Genomic DNA, 16,844 nt, shown 5'->3' on the forward strand with positions numbered 1-16,844 from the left:
GGCTCAGGGAGCAGTATTGGCCAGAACACAGACTTTTTGAAATGTGATTTTTAATATTCACCTCAAACTGAGAACCTGTGTGTTTGTTAACATTTTGTCTAAAGGACAACATCCTTTCAATAACGCAGCAGCCCCTCTGCACTGCAATAGAAGAGCAGTTTCCATTACAAGTTTTCTCTCCTGGTTTGAGATTCAAACTATAACCTTCCAATCCAAAAGTGAAATTACTTCAGCTTGGCTTATTTGGTAGTACATAAAAATAGGAGAACCATTTGTAATATTTATTACATTCACAGCTGTTTTGATGATACCTGATGAAATTTAGGTTATGTTGTGAACATTTTTCACGAGTGCCTTGCCTTTTTTAAATGATACAATTGTCTTTATGTTATACTGTGGTGCATTTTAAATGTATTGTAAAACCCAATTTTGCTGCCCTTCCAAACATTCTTTAGTATGTTTTTGAAGCTTAGTTAGTACTTTAACATTTCTGCTCATTCACTACTTGTGCGTCATGATCTATCATTATTTTTAGAATGCAATTATCCTGAATTGCATCGATTGAGATGTCAGTAGATGGCAATATGGTGACATCTCAAACTCTGTATCCAGTATTCTGACTGGTACCCTACATAGATTGGGCTTAGAAATTAATCTTTCACAATCTACCCCCTGGGAATTGGTGAAATTTTACATAATAATTGTATATATTATTAAACTATTGCCAATCTTGAAGATTCATAAAATATACTGGGGTATTTTAATTCAAATCATGAAACATCTTGATCGAGTAGGTCTGACTATTTTTATAAGCTGTTATGTGGGTTTCATGGTTTCAGGCTTTCAAGCTGCTTTTGTTGCCAAAAGATCTGCCTTTTTACTTGTTTTTTCCTAACATGACTTTGACAAATTAAAAAAATTGCTGTTGAATTGGTGGAAGCTGATTATGGCAAATTGATTTAAACTTTTTTAACCTTGTACAACCAAGCATGATAGAGGAAGTGAAGTTCCTTGATTGACATTAGCAGTAGCATGGGGAATGCAAACAACACTAAAAGCTCCACAGCAGGATTACTGGGGCCCTGTCAGGGATCAGTATACAGACTGTGGAATACTCATGCATACTGTTATTTAACAACAACAATAATTCTTTGTTCATAGTTTGATTGTAAATTTTCCCATTTCAAACATAAAAGCTGAGTCTTCAGTTTTTGCCTTTGAGGTTAAAGCTGTAGTTTTCAGCAGCTGCACTATCTGGCGTAAAGATCATGCTAATTTTAGTTTTGTAGGTTAGTGTGTAACACAGCAAAAATGATAGCTTTAGAACACCTGCACCTTTGCACTGGGATTCTTGTGCTAATGCTTTCAAAACCAGAAAAACAGATCAGATAACAAAACAGTCCAGCATTTGATTGGTCTCTGCATCGGGGGCTTGCACAGTCTCATTTTAGTCTGGAGCCTTAAGTAGGTCAGGCCTAGCTTAGCCAGCCTGCAGATGATCAGCTGCAGATGATCTCTGGATGAAGTCAAGCTGAAAGGAATTTCAGTGAACCCCTCCTAATAGGCGTAGGCCTAAAAAGGCTGGCCTAGTTAAGCTTCAGCTTATAGTGTGAGTGAAGGCTTTGCAGTCAGTCTGAAGTTTGTGTGATGTGCTCTACACAAAATATGCTCGGCAAAAAATCAAATCGATCCTCAAATTTTACAATATATGAAAAGATTGATCTGTTAAAACTTGTACGGCCTCACATCAAAGTCTTGGAGGTTCATAAGAATAACCAAGCCATAATTGTTGAAAAGAATCGTTGCTGGGAAACTATAGCACAGCAATACAATGCTGTTGGAGTGGATCGCCCTCCTCGTAGCGCACAGGCGTTGCGAACACTATATAAACGCATTAAAGAAAGTGCTAAACAAGAGATAGCCAGGAGAGAACAGCTGCATCCAGACTATAAAGGAAACGTCTCTGAGCCAACCAGAAGAATTCTAGAAATGATTCCTCACATTTTCCAACCACTTTTGAAGGTGATAGACCCCGACAACATACAAAGGTAAGGCTATCACATTTTACTAACTGGAATAAAATATTTTAAATAAATGCTCTTTACCTGAGGCTAGTGTTCAGTGCTCATTTTCAAAATGGCCACTTGATTCATGTCTGTGGAATTGGGAGGATATGAGGACCTATGGCTGAAGCTTTGGTGAGGTGACCAATATAAAGAAATGATTCAAATTCTAATTTTGGACCTTGATTTCAGTTGGTCAAGCGCTTGCCCTCTAATTGGATTGCAAGTTTAAGATTCTGTGCTGTCCACTGAGAATAATTGGCTACATGGAACTTTGGATAACATAGTAGCTCAGAAATCAGTCAGCTGCTAATGTTCAAGATAGTCATCGAACATTTTCTAGAATCGGATTAAAATAAGGTAAGCCACTAACCGATCTTTACTCAAAGTATGATGAAATGTGGAAATCTTCTGCCACGTGGAGGGGTTGGTTCAGATAGCACCGATGTATTTAAAGAAAGGCTTCATGTATGAAAAGTAGGAATAGGGTGCGAGGGATATTTAGATTGGGAAAGCCTGTTTGCAATATAAATACTGGCATAATGGCCTTGTGCACTGCTCTTTTTCGATATTTAAATGGAGAAATTTGTGACCACGCAGACAGTGAGGAGTCAGCAAAAGTGGTTGTGAGGAAGAGCTGGGAGATATCATCTATCAGACAGTAGGACATAGGAGCAGAATTAAGCCATTGGGCCCATCGAATCTGCTCCGCGATTCAATCATGGCTGATATTTCTCTCAACCCAGCCTTCTCCCCATAACCCCTGATCCCCTTATTAATCAAGAACCTATCTATCTCTGTTTTGAAGACAGTGATTTGGCCCCCACAGCCTTCTGCGGCAAAGAGTTCCACAGATTCATCACCCTCTAGCTGAAGAAATTCCTCCTCATCTCTGTTTTAAAGGATTGGCGCTTTAGTCTGAGATAGTGTCCTCTGCTTCTAGTTTTTCCTACAAGTGGAAACATCCTCTCCACGTCCACTCTATCCAGACCATGCAGTATCTTGCAGGTTTCAATAAGATCCCCCCTCATCCTTCTAAACTCTAATGAGTACAGACCCAGAGTCCTCAACCGTTCCTCATACGCCAAGCTGTTAATTCCAGGGATCATTCTTGTGAACCTCCTCTGGACCCTATCCAAGGCCAACACATCCTTCCTTAGATATGGGGCTCAAAACTGCTCACAATACTCCAAATGGGGTTAGGCCAGAGCATTATACAGCCTCAGAATTACATCCTTGGTCTTGTATTCTAGACCTCTCGACATGAATGCTAACATTGCATTTGCCTTCCTAATTGCTGACTGAACCTGCACATTAACCTTAAGATAATCATGAACAAGGACTCCAAAGTCCCTTTTTGCTTCGGATTTCCTAAGCATTCTCCCATTTAGAAAATAGTTTATGCTTGAATTCCTCCTTCCAAAGCGGATAACCTCACACTTTTCCACATTGTATTTAATCTGCCACTTCATTGCACAATCTCTCCTAGCCTGTCCAAATCCTTCTGCAGCCCCCTTGCTTCCTCAATACTACCAGTCCTTCGCCAGATCTTTGTATCACCTGTAAACTTAGCAACAGTGCCTTCAGTTCCTTCTTCCAGATCATTAATGTATATTGTGAAAAGTTGTGCAGACCCCTGAGGCACACCACTAGTCACCGGCTGGCATCCTGAAAAGGACCCCTTTATCCCCACTCTCTGCCTTCTGCCAGTCAGCCAATCCTCTATCCATGCCAGGATCTTGCCCTTAACACCATGGCTCTTAACCTATATAACAATTTCCTATGTGGCACCTTGTCAAAGGCCTTCTCGAAATCTAAATAAATCACTTCCACTGGCTCTCCTTGTCTAACTTCCTTGTTACCTCCTCAAAGATCTACAGATGGAACGTAATATAATTACTTCAGAAGATATTACAGAGGGGCAGCATCTATACGAGAAACAGAAGAGGGGCCAAAGGGGAATTTTCGGGAGATAATAACGCCGAGGTAAAAAGGGAAGACATTGCAGGAGATGCTTTGGCTCCAACTGGATAGGCAAGAGCAGTCCCACTCAGCAGGACAATGGAGAGGTGTTGAAAGAGGATGGCACGATCAACCATGTCAAAAGCTGCAGAGAGATCCAGAAGAAAATGAAGGATTGTGCCCACTGTCGCATTCACAGGATGGTGGGGCCATTTAAGGGTTTTGGCTTGATTGATGTTCAGATAGAGTTTCTGGAAAGATAGGCACTGGTTACAACACATTCAAAGACTTTGAAGTTGGGGTGATAGTTTGCAAGGATAGATGGGTCAAGATGGGATGTTTGGGGAAGTGGTGAGGGCAGTAGATTTATAAGAGTGAGAAAACTGAGATAGCATCGATGTCAGGAAGAGAGGTTGGTCATTACTCTAATGGCTATGAGTCCAGCAGGATTTGGGTCTTGTGGACAATGAGGGTAAATGGAAGGGGAACTGGAGAATGACATGGGTTTGGAGTTGGAGCAGGTGGAAACTTTGAGATAAGAATGTCATGGTGGGCAAAGAAATGGTGAAACGGAAATGCTAGAAATACTCAACAGGTCAAGAAGTAACTTTGGAGAGTAACACAAGAGTTTGAGTTCAATGGCCAATTATCAGAAGAGGAAAGGTCAATTTTGGCAGAGATAGTTCAACAGATTATATCAGTCTTGGCAATAGAGAAGTTGATGAACTTGCTGCACTTATTGGAGATGAGGGCGGAGGGGGACAAGGGAGAAGAGTTGAAGAGCTGTTTAGTACTGCATTCCAAGATGATCCTGATCTCTCTGATTTTGTTGAAGAAAGCAGAATCTGATGGTGAATGCTGATGTCCAGCTAGATCATGTATGAACATCTTGGATAAAAGAACAAAGAACAAACCTGAAGGAAGAGTATTTTTACTTATGTGTTCTTGGGATTTGAGCACAACTGGCAAATCCAGCATTTATTGCCCATCCTTATTTTCCTGACCAGGCGGAGGCGATCTGCCTTCTTGAACTGCTGCAGTCTTGTGCAGTGCAGATACAAGTTCCAAGATTTTGACCATGGGATAGTGAAGGAACAGTGATATAGTTCCAAGTCAAGATGTTGTGTGGCTTGGAGGAGACTTTGCAGGTGATGTAGTCCATATGCCTCCTTCATCAAGGTTGCAGAGGTCACATGTTTGAAAGGTGCTGTTGAAGGAGCCTTGGTGAGCTGCTGCAGTGTATCTTCTATATGGTGCACACTGCTGCCACCTTGTGCCAGTGGTGGAGGATGTGAATGTTTTAAGGGGTGCATTGAATGTTGATAAAATGGGCTGTTTTGTTCTAGATATTGAGCTTCTTGAGTATTGTTGAAGCTGAACTCACCCAGGCAAGTAGAGGGTACTCCATCACATTCCTGATTTGTGCCTTGTAGATGTTGGACAGGCTTTGGGGAATCGGCAGGTGAAATATTTGATACAGAATTCCTAGTTAGGTTTTGTAGCCACAATACTTCAGTGGCTGGCCCAATTCCATTTCTGATCAATGATGAACCTTACGATGTTGATGGTGGGAATTTTGATGATGGTAATAGCATTGAATATCAGGTCGATGGTTATAATCTCTCTTGTTGAAGATGATGGTAACTGCCTGGCGCTTGTGTGTGGTGAACATTACTTGCCGTAGCAATCCAAGCCTGACGGTTCAGGTCTTTTTGTATGCTGTATGGATTGAGGAGTTGAGACTAGTACTGAATTCATTAATTGGCACTTATATTTATTTAATCTCAGCATGGGTCCTGAGAGTTACCCGATGTGTGGATTCTGGGTGGATTAGCATGGAAGGTGTAAGGACAAAGGGTGGGTAGAGGTCATCGGTTGGCACTGAGTTGTCATTGGGTCTATAAGGATGAGTGAGGGGACATGGAGGATATGGGGCCATGGGTTGGTCAAGGGATATTGGCTGGTATGAGGGGCTATGGGAATGGGTGGACTGCGTGAGGTGCATGGATGGGGCATGAGAAGTTTTTTTTTGGGGGTGGGTTAGTGTGTTGAGGGAGTGTGAGGATGGGAGGGCTGTTTTTTTGTTTTATTCCTTTTCTCCTTTGCTTCGACAGCAGCACCAAGGCTGGCCTTTTGCCAAGTCAGCCTCCAAACTCTTTCCGGGGGCAGCCACCACACCACCCATTTTCACCACTGCCCCGGAACGGAAATCTGAACTTCTGAGGCACTTTCTCCCAGGTTGGATCTGCGGAACTTGGAATTGTCCCGTCTTTGCCCTCCTGACCCAGGAAAGAAAATTCAGGCCCGAGCGGTTTGCAAACGGGTGCAAAGTGGGCAGCGACACTGCAGTCATCGCAAACTAGGGTGGACATTTTAGTTTTGCCACAAAGGCATTGAGGTTAAAGTTTTCCATCTTGGCGGTAAATTAATACTTACACCCGAGAGCAGTTGTTATTTGATGAGCTGAATAGCCGCTATCAGCTAGATTACAAATTATATGACGGTTATCACACAGCCTTGTCTGATCCTGGCCTCGAGTTTGAAAGGGACTCTTTCATATCTCCCACTCCAGACAGTTGCAATCATTGAATTATAACGCAGTTGCAAGATTGTGATGAAGCTTCTTTGTGCTGCAAAGATTTAGATGTCCATCAACGGAGCCTTGTGATTTACTGAATCAGATACTTTGGTCAGGTCGGTGAATGCAATGAAAAATTCCTGATGTTGTTCTTGACATTTTTAAAATATTTGTATGGCAACAAAGGCCATGTCAAATGTTCCTGTTTGAGTCTTCGGCTGCACTGTCTCTGGGAGGATTTTCTCAGTCACAGGAAGTAGGCGATTCAGGAGAATGTGTCTCATGATTTTCCCTATGAAAGACAAGATTGAAATACCGTAATAGTTTCCACAGCATGATTGATCTCCTTCCCTGAAGAAGTTGCAATTGGCGCTTTTGTGACCTTGGCGTTGGGGAGATTTTTTTCCTGCCAAACCCAGAAGATAAGTGCATGGAGTCTTGATGTGAGCAAAGGCCTACCAGCTTTGAAGACCTTAGCAGCAGTACCATCGGGGCCACAGGCTTTGTTCTTTTTCATCATTCACAAGAATGTAAGGAAAGGCAAGAAAAATAACTGATATTAGACCATTGAATTTAGATGGGAATAACATAGGGTTTAAAAAGAAGGGAAGCTGAATTGCTATCAAATGGAGTAGACATAATAGGCTAGTTAAGAGTAGTAGCGGCAGACTGTACAACTTGGTATTATAGAAAAAATAGTGGGAAATGGGGGGCAAATTAGATGCATAAGATAAACCGTTGTTTTACCCATTCAATATTGCTGATGATCGTTGGACAATTTGTTGTCATATTTCTCATACCTTTGAATTTATTGCATCAATGTTATCTGTACAATCTCTCCTTCAGGCCTTGTGGCAGTTCTGCTTCTGAACACGATTCCTGCGTGGAACAACCTGCTAGCTTGAACCCACAACCTGGAACCTCAGGCTACCAGTCCCATTCCTGTCACGATTGGGTAACGCCAGAATCAGAGCCCGAACATGAAGAGAAACCTCCTCCAATATTAACTGTGCTATCACAGCCGGGTGAAAACTTGCAGCAAGAGAACAAAAATGAGACTCAGCTGGCTACGAATGGCTCTGCCTCACCCTTTTCATCTTCTGGGGCGAGAGTATCCTTAACACCATCTCCTAGGCCCGCAAGGAGGGAATACAGTTTGTTCAGCCACCGGCAGCACCACCAAGGTGCCCTGCAACATGTTGCCAGTCATGATAACGGAGAAATGCAATTAATGTCTGCAGAGGAACATGAGATAATTATGGAAAATCAAAGAAAGTTTGGACACTATCTTGATGAAAAAAGAGAGAGCCTTAAAAGAAAACAAGCATTAGAGGAAGACCTGTTGAGGGCAAAAATCAGAGTGGAAGAATTAAAGGCAGCAAGACTGCAACAAGGCTTGCCAGCAATCCAGGAAGCCTAATGTTTATAAATATTTGTCTCCATTAAAATCAACTAAAAGCAATGTTTATGTGCTGTGGATTTTGATTCCAAAGATGTTGTTAATACCACAGTCTACCATTGAACACTACATTGTCATTACAGTGATTTTAAAATGTTTTACCAGAGTCTGGCTAAATTGAATAATTATCCGGCAATTAATAATATTTAAAAATGAAAATACTTTTGAACTCACGAATGAGAGGCACAAAAAGTTTAATACGTTTTGCCCTATTCTGACCAAATCTTACACCCTTATCAAAAGTTGGGTTGCTTGGAAAATGATGTTGGGTGATTTGGTGAATGTAGTGTGTGCAATGTGAATTTCCACCTTGGCTTTCAGGAAAGAAATTCCGTTACATATATGTGACAGTATCTTATTATAACTTTAGAATGCAATGTGTTAGAATTATTTTTTCCTCCAGTTTTATACAGAGCCTGTTTACTTGAACAGCTGAGGCAGAATAGCCAAAAGTTCACGGTTCTTATACAAGTCACATTTATAAAATTAATTCTGGGATTGTGAAAATAAATGAGTAAAGCTTTTTATTTGTTGAAACTGCAGCCCATATTTATGGGCCCATATTGCGCTCTTCCTCCATTATCGGAACAATTTGAGTTTTTAAAAAATGTATTATTTCATGGGATGTGGGTGTGTCTGGCAAGGCCAGCGTTTGCGGCCCATCCTGAATTGTCCTTGAACTGAGAGGCTTACTTGGGTCATTTCAGAGGGCAGTTAAGAATCAACTCCATTACTGTGGATCTGAAGTCACGTGTAGGCCAGACCAGGTAAGGATGGCAGATTTCCTTCCCTAAAAGACATTAGTGAGCCAGATGGGTGTTTGCAACAATGTCGGATTGCTTCATGGTCACCAATACTAAAACTAGCTTTCAACTCCAGATTCTTATTAGTTGAATTTAAATTCCACCAATTGTCATCATGGGGTTGAACCCATGACCCCAGACTACTAGCCTGGCCTCTGGATTGTTAGTCCAGTTACATTACCACCATGCCACTGCCTCCACCTTCCCTACCCTCCCCCTCCCTCTCTTAGTCTACTCTATCTATTGAGTCCAGTTGAAAGTCCAATATCAAGTCTCAAAAAATACGGTAAACTGTATTTTGGTTTAATGCACTTGGTATTGTGAACAGTTGTTCATTTCCAAACTCCATACCCCTGTCTTTCATGTCACCACACTTTGCTTCAAAAACTCTCTTGATTGCTGTGTCCTCTACACTTTCTGCTCTATGTCTGAGCTTCTGGTCCTTTTGTTAGGTGTTTCCTTTGATTGTAATTTTTGAGCAGCCTTTCTTAATCTCAAATGAATGTGTTGTTTACCAAGGCTTTCAAAGTTAGGTGGCCGATCAGATGACCTTGATCTCCTCCAAAGGGAAAATTCCTTCAGTTGCACATGATGTTTTCACCTACGCACATACCACTGTTCCCATCTTGCTGCCTTTTTGAATTTCTGTGGTACCTCCTCAAAGCACTGAGACTATCCTCAACAGTAGCACGCCACAGTAACACAGTGGTTAGCACTGTTGCTTCACAGCACTGTGTGGAGTGTGCATGCTTTCCCCGTGTCTGCGTGGGTTTCCTCCAGGTGCTCCGGTTTCTTTCCACATTCCAAAGATGTGCAGATTTGGTGGACTGGCCATGCTAAATTGCCTTTTAATGTCCAAAATCGAGTCTGCACTGGCTCTTGGAAAGAGCACCCTACCCAAGCCCACACCCCCAACCTATCCCCATAACCCAGTAATCCCATCCAACACGAAGGGCAATTCCGGACACTAAGGGCAATTTAGCATGGCCAATCCACTTACCTGCACATCTTTGGACTGCGGGAGGAAACCGGAGCACCCGGAGGAAACCCACGCACACACGGGGAGAACGTGCAGACTCCGCACAGACAGTGATCCAAGCCGGGAATAGAACCTGCGACACTGGAGCTGTGAAGCAATTGTGCTAACCACTATAGAACATAGAACAGTACAGCACAGAACAGGCCCTTCGGCCCTCGATGTTGTGCCGAGCAATGATCACCCTACTTTAAACCCACGTAACCCGTATACCCGTAACCCAACAATCCCCCCATTAACCTTACACTACGGGCAATTTAGCATGGCCAATCCACCTAACCCGCACATCTTTGGACTGTGGGAGGAAACCGGAGCACCCGGAGGAAACCCACGCACACACGGGGAGGACGTGCAGACTCCACACAGACAGTGACCCAGCCGGGAATCGAACCTGGGACCCTGGAGCTGTGAAGCATTGATGCTAACCACCATGCTACCGTGAGGCCCCCTGCTACCGTGCTGCCCATATTTATTGTCACATGTACCGAAACACAGTGAAAAGTATTTTTCTGCGGCCAAGGCAATGTACATCGTACGTACATAGGAGACAAAAAAGAATAATCAAGAGAGTATGTTGACAAATGGTACATTGACAAACTGATTGGTTACAGTGCAGTACAAGGGGCCAAACAAAGCAAATATATGAGCAAGTGCAGCACAGGGGTCGTGAATAGTGTTCTTACAGGGAACAGATCAGTCTGAGTCATTGAGTCTAGTCGCTGTGGTGAAGAAGCTGTTCCTATGTCTGGATGTGCGGGTCTTCAGACTTCTGTAGCATCTGCCTGATGGAAGGGTCTGGAAGAAGGCAATGTCTGGGTGGGAGGGGTCTCTGACAATGCTGTCTGCCTTCCTGAGGCAGCAGAAGCTGTATACAGAATCAATGTGAGGGTGGCAAGCTTGTGTGATGCGTTGGGCTGAGTTCACTACACTCTGCAGTTTCTTGCGATCTTGGACCGAACAGTTGCCATACCAAGTTATGATGCAGCCGGATTGGATGCTCTCTATGGCACATCTGTAGAAGTTTGAGAGAGTCGATGTAGACTTGCCAAATTTCTTTACCTTCTGTAGGAAGTAGAGACGTTGTTGGGTTTTCTTGACTGTTGCATCAACGTGAGTGGACCAGGACAGAATGTTGATGATGGTGACCAACCAGGAACTTAAAACTATCGATCATCTCCACTTCGGAGCTATTGATGCAGATGTGCTATGCTACCTGAAGTCAATGATCAGTTCCTCGGTCTTTCCGACATTTAGAGAGAGGTTGTTTTCGGTACACCATGCAACCAAGTGATCTATCTCCCTTCTGTAGTCTGATTCGTCATTGTTTGAGATACGACCCACCACATCGTTCCATCCTTGGCTTTTCTTTTCTCATCTATATCACCTATCAGTGACTATTTTTGATTCATTAGCATCACTGTAATTCTTTCTGTTTATCCAATTTTGTTCTTACTGAGCAAGGATCTCCTCCAGCTAGACATCATTAAGATCTTCAAAACCTATGCATTTCAGTATCTGATTCTCTATTTAAAAAATATTTATTATTGTCACAATTAGGCTTACATTAACACTGCATTGAAGTTACTGTGAAAATCCCCAGTCTCCACACTCCGGCGCGTGTTCGGGTACACTGGGGGAGTCAGAATGTCCAATTCACTTAACAAGCACGTCTTTCGGGACGTGTGGGAGAAAATTGGAACACCTGGAGGAAACCACGCTGACACGGGGAGAACGTGCAGACTCTGCACAGACAGTGACCCAAGTAGGAATCGAATCTGGGACCCTGGCGCTACGAAGCAACAGTGCTAGCTACTGTGCTGCCCATTCTGACAGCTACATCAGATTCAGCCCAATGTGCATAGTCTAAATGTTTCATTTCAGCTGACCCCACAAACCACACATCTTTGTTACAAGGTTATTTAGCCCTCCCTCTATAACATGCTTCTATCCCAGCCTCATCTTTCGTGAAACTTTTTTTACTCACCTCAGTCACCTCAAAGTCAATTGCTCTGGAGGTCTGCATGGCCACCTCTTCACATTTTCCCATTTCTGCAAACATATGGTTAGGAGAAGAAAACACATGCATGTCTTGCAATTCTCTGGAAGAAGCAAACCATGTATGCCAGTTTAGGGGAAATTCCAGAGTTAAAGGAACCCACCATGACCTGCTTTGACAGAGCTACTCTGTTGAATTGTTAAATTATATTTTCAGGATTAAAGAGTCTGAGTTGGAGCAGGATTAGACTATTCAATCCTTTGAGCTTGCTTTATCATTCAAAATGATCGTGACTACCTCCATTACCAGAATGTTCTCTGTCAGCATCTTTAACTCGTCTGATATTTCAGAATATAAATCTCTTGATAGTTAAAAAAATAAATTGGGATTACAACTACACCATAATTTCATCCTCACTTTTATTTGTTAACATTGGAACACAAATAGGACTTAAAGTTGAGACGTCTGCCAGACCCGATGGCCCGAATCCTTGGTCTTAAACAAAGTGGCTGCAGAGAAAGTCGATTAATTGGGTGTTATCTTCCAAAATACCCTCTATTCTGGAAAGACCCCAGTGGATTGAAAAACTGCAAATATTACACCTTTATTCAAGAAAAGAGGCAAGCAGGATGTCTCCCCTCATTGGGGAATCTAAAACTGATCCCCTTTGAATTAGGGGTGCAATTTTTAAAAAGAAGCTGTCTCCCATTTTAAGAGCGAGATATTGAGGAATTTATTTTCTGAGGATTCTTAATCTTCGGAATTCTCTTCGAAACGGATTTTGGAAGCTGTGTCATTGGATATATTTAAGGCGGAATTAGACAGATTTTTATCTACAAGGAAGCATGGCTGGTTTAGCTCAGTGGGCTAGACAGCTAGTTTGTAATGCAGAACAAGGCCAGCAGCGCGGGTTCAATTCACTTACCAGCTGAGAATTCTGAATTCTCCCTCTGTGTACCTGGACAGATGCCGCAATGTGGGGCTTTTCATAGTAACTTCATTGCAGTGTTCATGTAAGCCTACTTGTGACAATAAAAGATTATTATTAAGTTGAGGGTTATGGGGGCGCACAGGAAAATGGATTTGAGACCATAATCAGATCAGCTACAATCTTACTGAATGCCAAACAGGCTCGAGGGGCAGAATGGCCTCATCCTGCTGCTGATTCATATGACTTTATGATCTTTGACAGTTCCCTAAGTTAATGAACAGGGATTCTCTACTGAAACAGTGCATTCCGTCATTCTCATCCTTTTTTCTATAAGTTGGTTGCAGTTGCTGTCCTTTTTTAACAGCTATGAATACCCATGAAAGTTACTTTTGGAGGGGAAAAGGTTATGCTTTGGAAGCTGCATATTTGCACGTCCTATGTTGTAAAAAAAATATGGGTGAGCAAATACTAATTAAACACAACTATATCTCAGAATTCAGCTAATTTTAATCTTTTCTGTCTCATGTTTGCAACTAGACAGCCGTAATGTTAGATAGGTTCAGGGTTTATCGACCAGTTGCAGCTCCATCTTCCAATTAATATTGATCAAACTCCAGTGAAAGCGAGGAAGGTTTTTTTTCTTGTATAACACAAGCGGGGTGTAAACATGGGCGTTATAACCAGGTGAGGAGGGGTAGGATGGCTTCCCTCTTTACCCACTGCGACAGATTTTTTGATGACTGCAACAGATTGTTTTCTATAAAAGGATGTGCTTACCAATACAATGTGTGCTTAAAGTTTATGTGTAGTGTCTATCAAAAATAGGTTTCTTTGAGATTTGAAAACTAAAACTTTAGTCTAAGAAAAATAATTAAAACATTTCAATCTGTATGGGCGCACATACAAATACACAAATAGATTACAGATTGGGAGGATAGGTTAAGCAAGTTTGGCTTAATTGGCTCGTGAAGGTTAGTGACTTGGCTGGCCTCAGACTGAACTCCTTAGTCCTTCTGCGTTCGACATCGAGGTGGTTTAAAGATATAGAAGGATGATTTATCTGTCCTTCTGGAGAGAGCAGCTGTGGGCTAAGTTCTTTAAAAAAAACATCTCTGCCTGTGGCATGTAGCTAGTTAAAATCAGCAGTTCAGGTTCAAAACTTGCAAGTTGTATGGAAAGAGTTAGACGGAAGGAACCCATTCAGGGTCTTGTTTCTCCACTGTCTCATTTGCCTATGTTCTGATCTGCAGCGAACAGGTGGTTATCTGGCTTGTTACCTGACGGCCTCTAGCTGTCCAATGACCCAAATATGGTCATGCCTAGTGAATTCAGTTACTTAATGAGTTTACGTCTGAGTAAATTCCTTTAATAGCCAGAGTCCCATTGTCCAGTGATTATGTCTACTGATTTGCCTCTACCAAGGTGATTGTCTGGATGCTTCGCTAATGGGGTAAGAGGGCCCCCATTCATACTCTTTTAGAGTAGTTGTTCCTGGTGTGGTTTTTCAGACGGGTTGCCTCCATTTCAATGCCGTTGGAATGTAGAAGGTACTGTGATGCAAAAGGTTATCCATCTTTGACTGTGACTTCAAGTCATTGGAGTGTGACTTTAGCCATTTTAAAAACAATAAGTCGTTTCCAGCCAGTAATTTCATAGTCATTTTTTATAAAGTGTAGTTTCATAACAATGGGTTTAAAATCAGAGTCAGCTTTTAAAGCTGATACGTCTTGGCACATGTTGGGGGGAAAGTACATCACTGGCTGGAATTGTACTCAATCATTGTATTTTCCATTGTATTAAGTTAATTAAGCTAGTTAATTAGGAAGCTAGTTTAAATGGATTTTCAGAAGCTTGAATATGTTTTTCAGTTAGTATGAAAACAGGGGTTCCTCAGTTGCTTGGTGTGCATTGACTGCTGCTTTGAGTGCTTGGAGTATCAAGCTGGGAGTTCAGTGGGGGAGCTGCTCCTTTCTTTTCCACCCTCCACTAATTAACACTTCAGTAAAGGGAAAGAAGTAATTGGCGAGTAACTAGTAAATTATTCTACTTATCCTAAAGTTGCAGTATGGCAGGTCAGCTCAGCCGACTGGAATGTGCATCCTGCAGTATGTAGAAAGCCATGGGCGCACTGTGTGTCTTATATGGACACATCTACAGCAAGTATCACCAGCTGCGGAAGCTTGAGTTAGAATCCAAATAGAATCACAACTGTACAGAAGGAGTCTACACTGATTCTCTGAAAGAGCACCCTACCTAGGCCCACACCCCCACTTATCCCTGTAACAAGTAACTCCACTTAACCTTTTGGACACTAAGGGTAATTTAGCATGGCCAGTCCACCTAACCTGCACATCTTTGGACTGTGGGAGGAAACCGGAACACCAAGAGGCAACCCACGCACACACGGGGAGAAAGTGCAAGCTCCACACAGTCACCCAAGGCTGGAATTGAACCCAGGTCCCTGATGCTGTGCCACCATGCCACCCACAACGGGTTTTGGAACTTGATCGGTGGGTGATGTATCACAAGGCAGAGAACTACGTGGCTTTCACGTTTAGGGAGTTAGTGATACCGCAGGTTAGGGGCATGCAGGCAGAAAGGAAATGGGTAACCGCCAGGCAGTCTTAAGATAACCAGACAGGTAGTGTAGGAATCCCCTGAGTCTATCTTGTGTGCTAATCGGTTATGCATTTTGAATACAGGTGAGAATGATTGTTCCCCTGGGAGTGCAGCCAGAGCCAAGTCTGTGGCATCATGGGTGGCTCAGCTGTACAGAAGAAAAGGAAAAAGAGTAGAACCACTAATGTGACAGGGGATTCGATAGTCAGGGGATCAGCTGGGCATTTCTGTAGATGTAAATCTGATTCCAGGGTTGTGCGTTGTTTCCCTGGTCTTGGGGTCAAGGGTGTCAGGGCATCCTTCTGGGGGAGGATGAACAACCAGAGATTGGTCCACATTGGTACTAATGATGTAAGTCGGAAGAGGGATGAGGTTCTGAAAGCAGATTTTAGGGAGTTGGGAAGAAAATAGAAAAGCTTGACCCCAAAAGCAGTAATCACAGGACTACTCCCAGTGCCATGTGCTATTGAACATCGAAATAGGAGGTCTGAGTAATTGAACACTTAGTTGGAGAGTTGGTGGAGGAAGAAGGTGTTACAATCCCAATTGATGTTATAACTGGAATGGAAGATTCCAGTATGAACTCCGGGCTCAAAAGATCGTAACTATTTTTCAAGATCAAATGTGGAGGAACAGCATTATGGGACCACTAATTAGTTTTCAAAAGAAAAAAAATGTTTATTAAAGATGACAAATTTGGATTGTAACACAATACTCCTTTACTTCCCCCTTACCTTAACAATTACAAACAGGTTTTAGGATTAACATGGATTACAATGTACAGTTTAAACTATGATGGTTTCATTAACACACAGTCCCTTTTAAGCATGCAAGATGACTGTGAGAAAATACACTCTCCACTCTGAACCCCATGTGAATATTTGTGGATGTCTCCTCTGAGTTCCCCCAGATGATTATCATATGTAGGTTTCCAAACCCCACTCCCAAAAACACACTATAAAATCTTCCCAGAATTATAATGCTTTCCCATGTCGTTTTCCATTCCAAATACAGATCAGATTTTCCAAATGACACTTTTAAACTATGCTTCTTCTCCACTTTCAACAATGAATCCAGTCCAGGATTTCACATTAACCCCTTCAGGATTTCTTTGTCTTAACTGCTGTGCAAACGGCTCACTGTTGCTTTAGCTCTCAATTCCCAGACTGTATTAAAATGGCACCAGAGGTTTGTTTTACCTTTTGAACGTTGTTACCCCACTTTAAATCCGGTTACTCAATTGTCTCATTAACTCTGAACACATTGTTTACTCTTCCTTGAATTCTTCTGAACAATACCTTGGTCTCCTTTTAACTTCAGATACATTAAATGTTCTTTCTGTCCAAATTCCTTGGTTATCTGGACTGTATTGTGTTCCTTAGGAAGCCTGCATCTTT

The 16,844-nt window shown here is 42.3% G+C and overlaps 2 protein-coding genes across 4 annotated transcripts in view; both read left to right on the plus strand.

Annotated features, from left to right (window-relative positions):
* Positions 1-16,844, plus strand: part of rad54b (RAD54 homolog B) — a 213,489-nt gene that overhangs the window by 22,438 nt on the left and 174,207 nt on the right. Inside the window, exon 1 of one of the 3 annotated variants that reach the window (XM_038809016.1) lies at positions 13,985-14,278. The exons of the other annotated variants lie outside the window; for them this stretch is intronic. The gene's annotated coding sequence lies outside the window, so the exon portion shown is untranslated. Of the gene's footprint in view, positions 1-13,984; positions 14,279-16,844 lie in introns of those variants that run through there. 3 annotated transcript variants of the gene reach the window in all.
* LOC119972402 (fibrinogen silencer-binding protein-like) lies at positions 1,126-8,065 on the plus strand. Its single transcript, XM_038809019.1, has 2 exons — positions 1,126-2,048; positions 7,450-8,065. The coding sequence occupies exons 1-2, from the start codon at positions 1,648-1,650 to the stop codon at positions 8,021-8,023; spliced, it is 975 nt and encodes a 324-aa protein (XP_038664947.1). The 5' UTR covers positions 1,126-1,647; the 3' UTR covers positions 8,024-8,065.

The sequence above is a fragment of the Scyliorhinus canicula genome, chromosome 10, assembly GCF_902713615.1.
Source record: "Scyliorhinus canicula chromosome 10, sScyCan1.1, whole genome shotgun sequence".
Classification (NCBI taxonomy): Eukaryota; Metazoa; Chordata; class Chondrichthyes; order Carcharhiniformes; family Scyliorhinidae; genus Scyliorhinus; species Scyliorhinus canicula.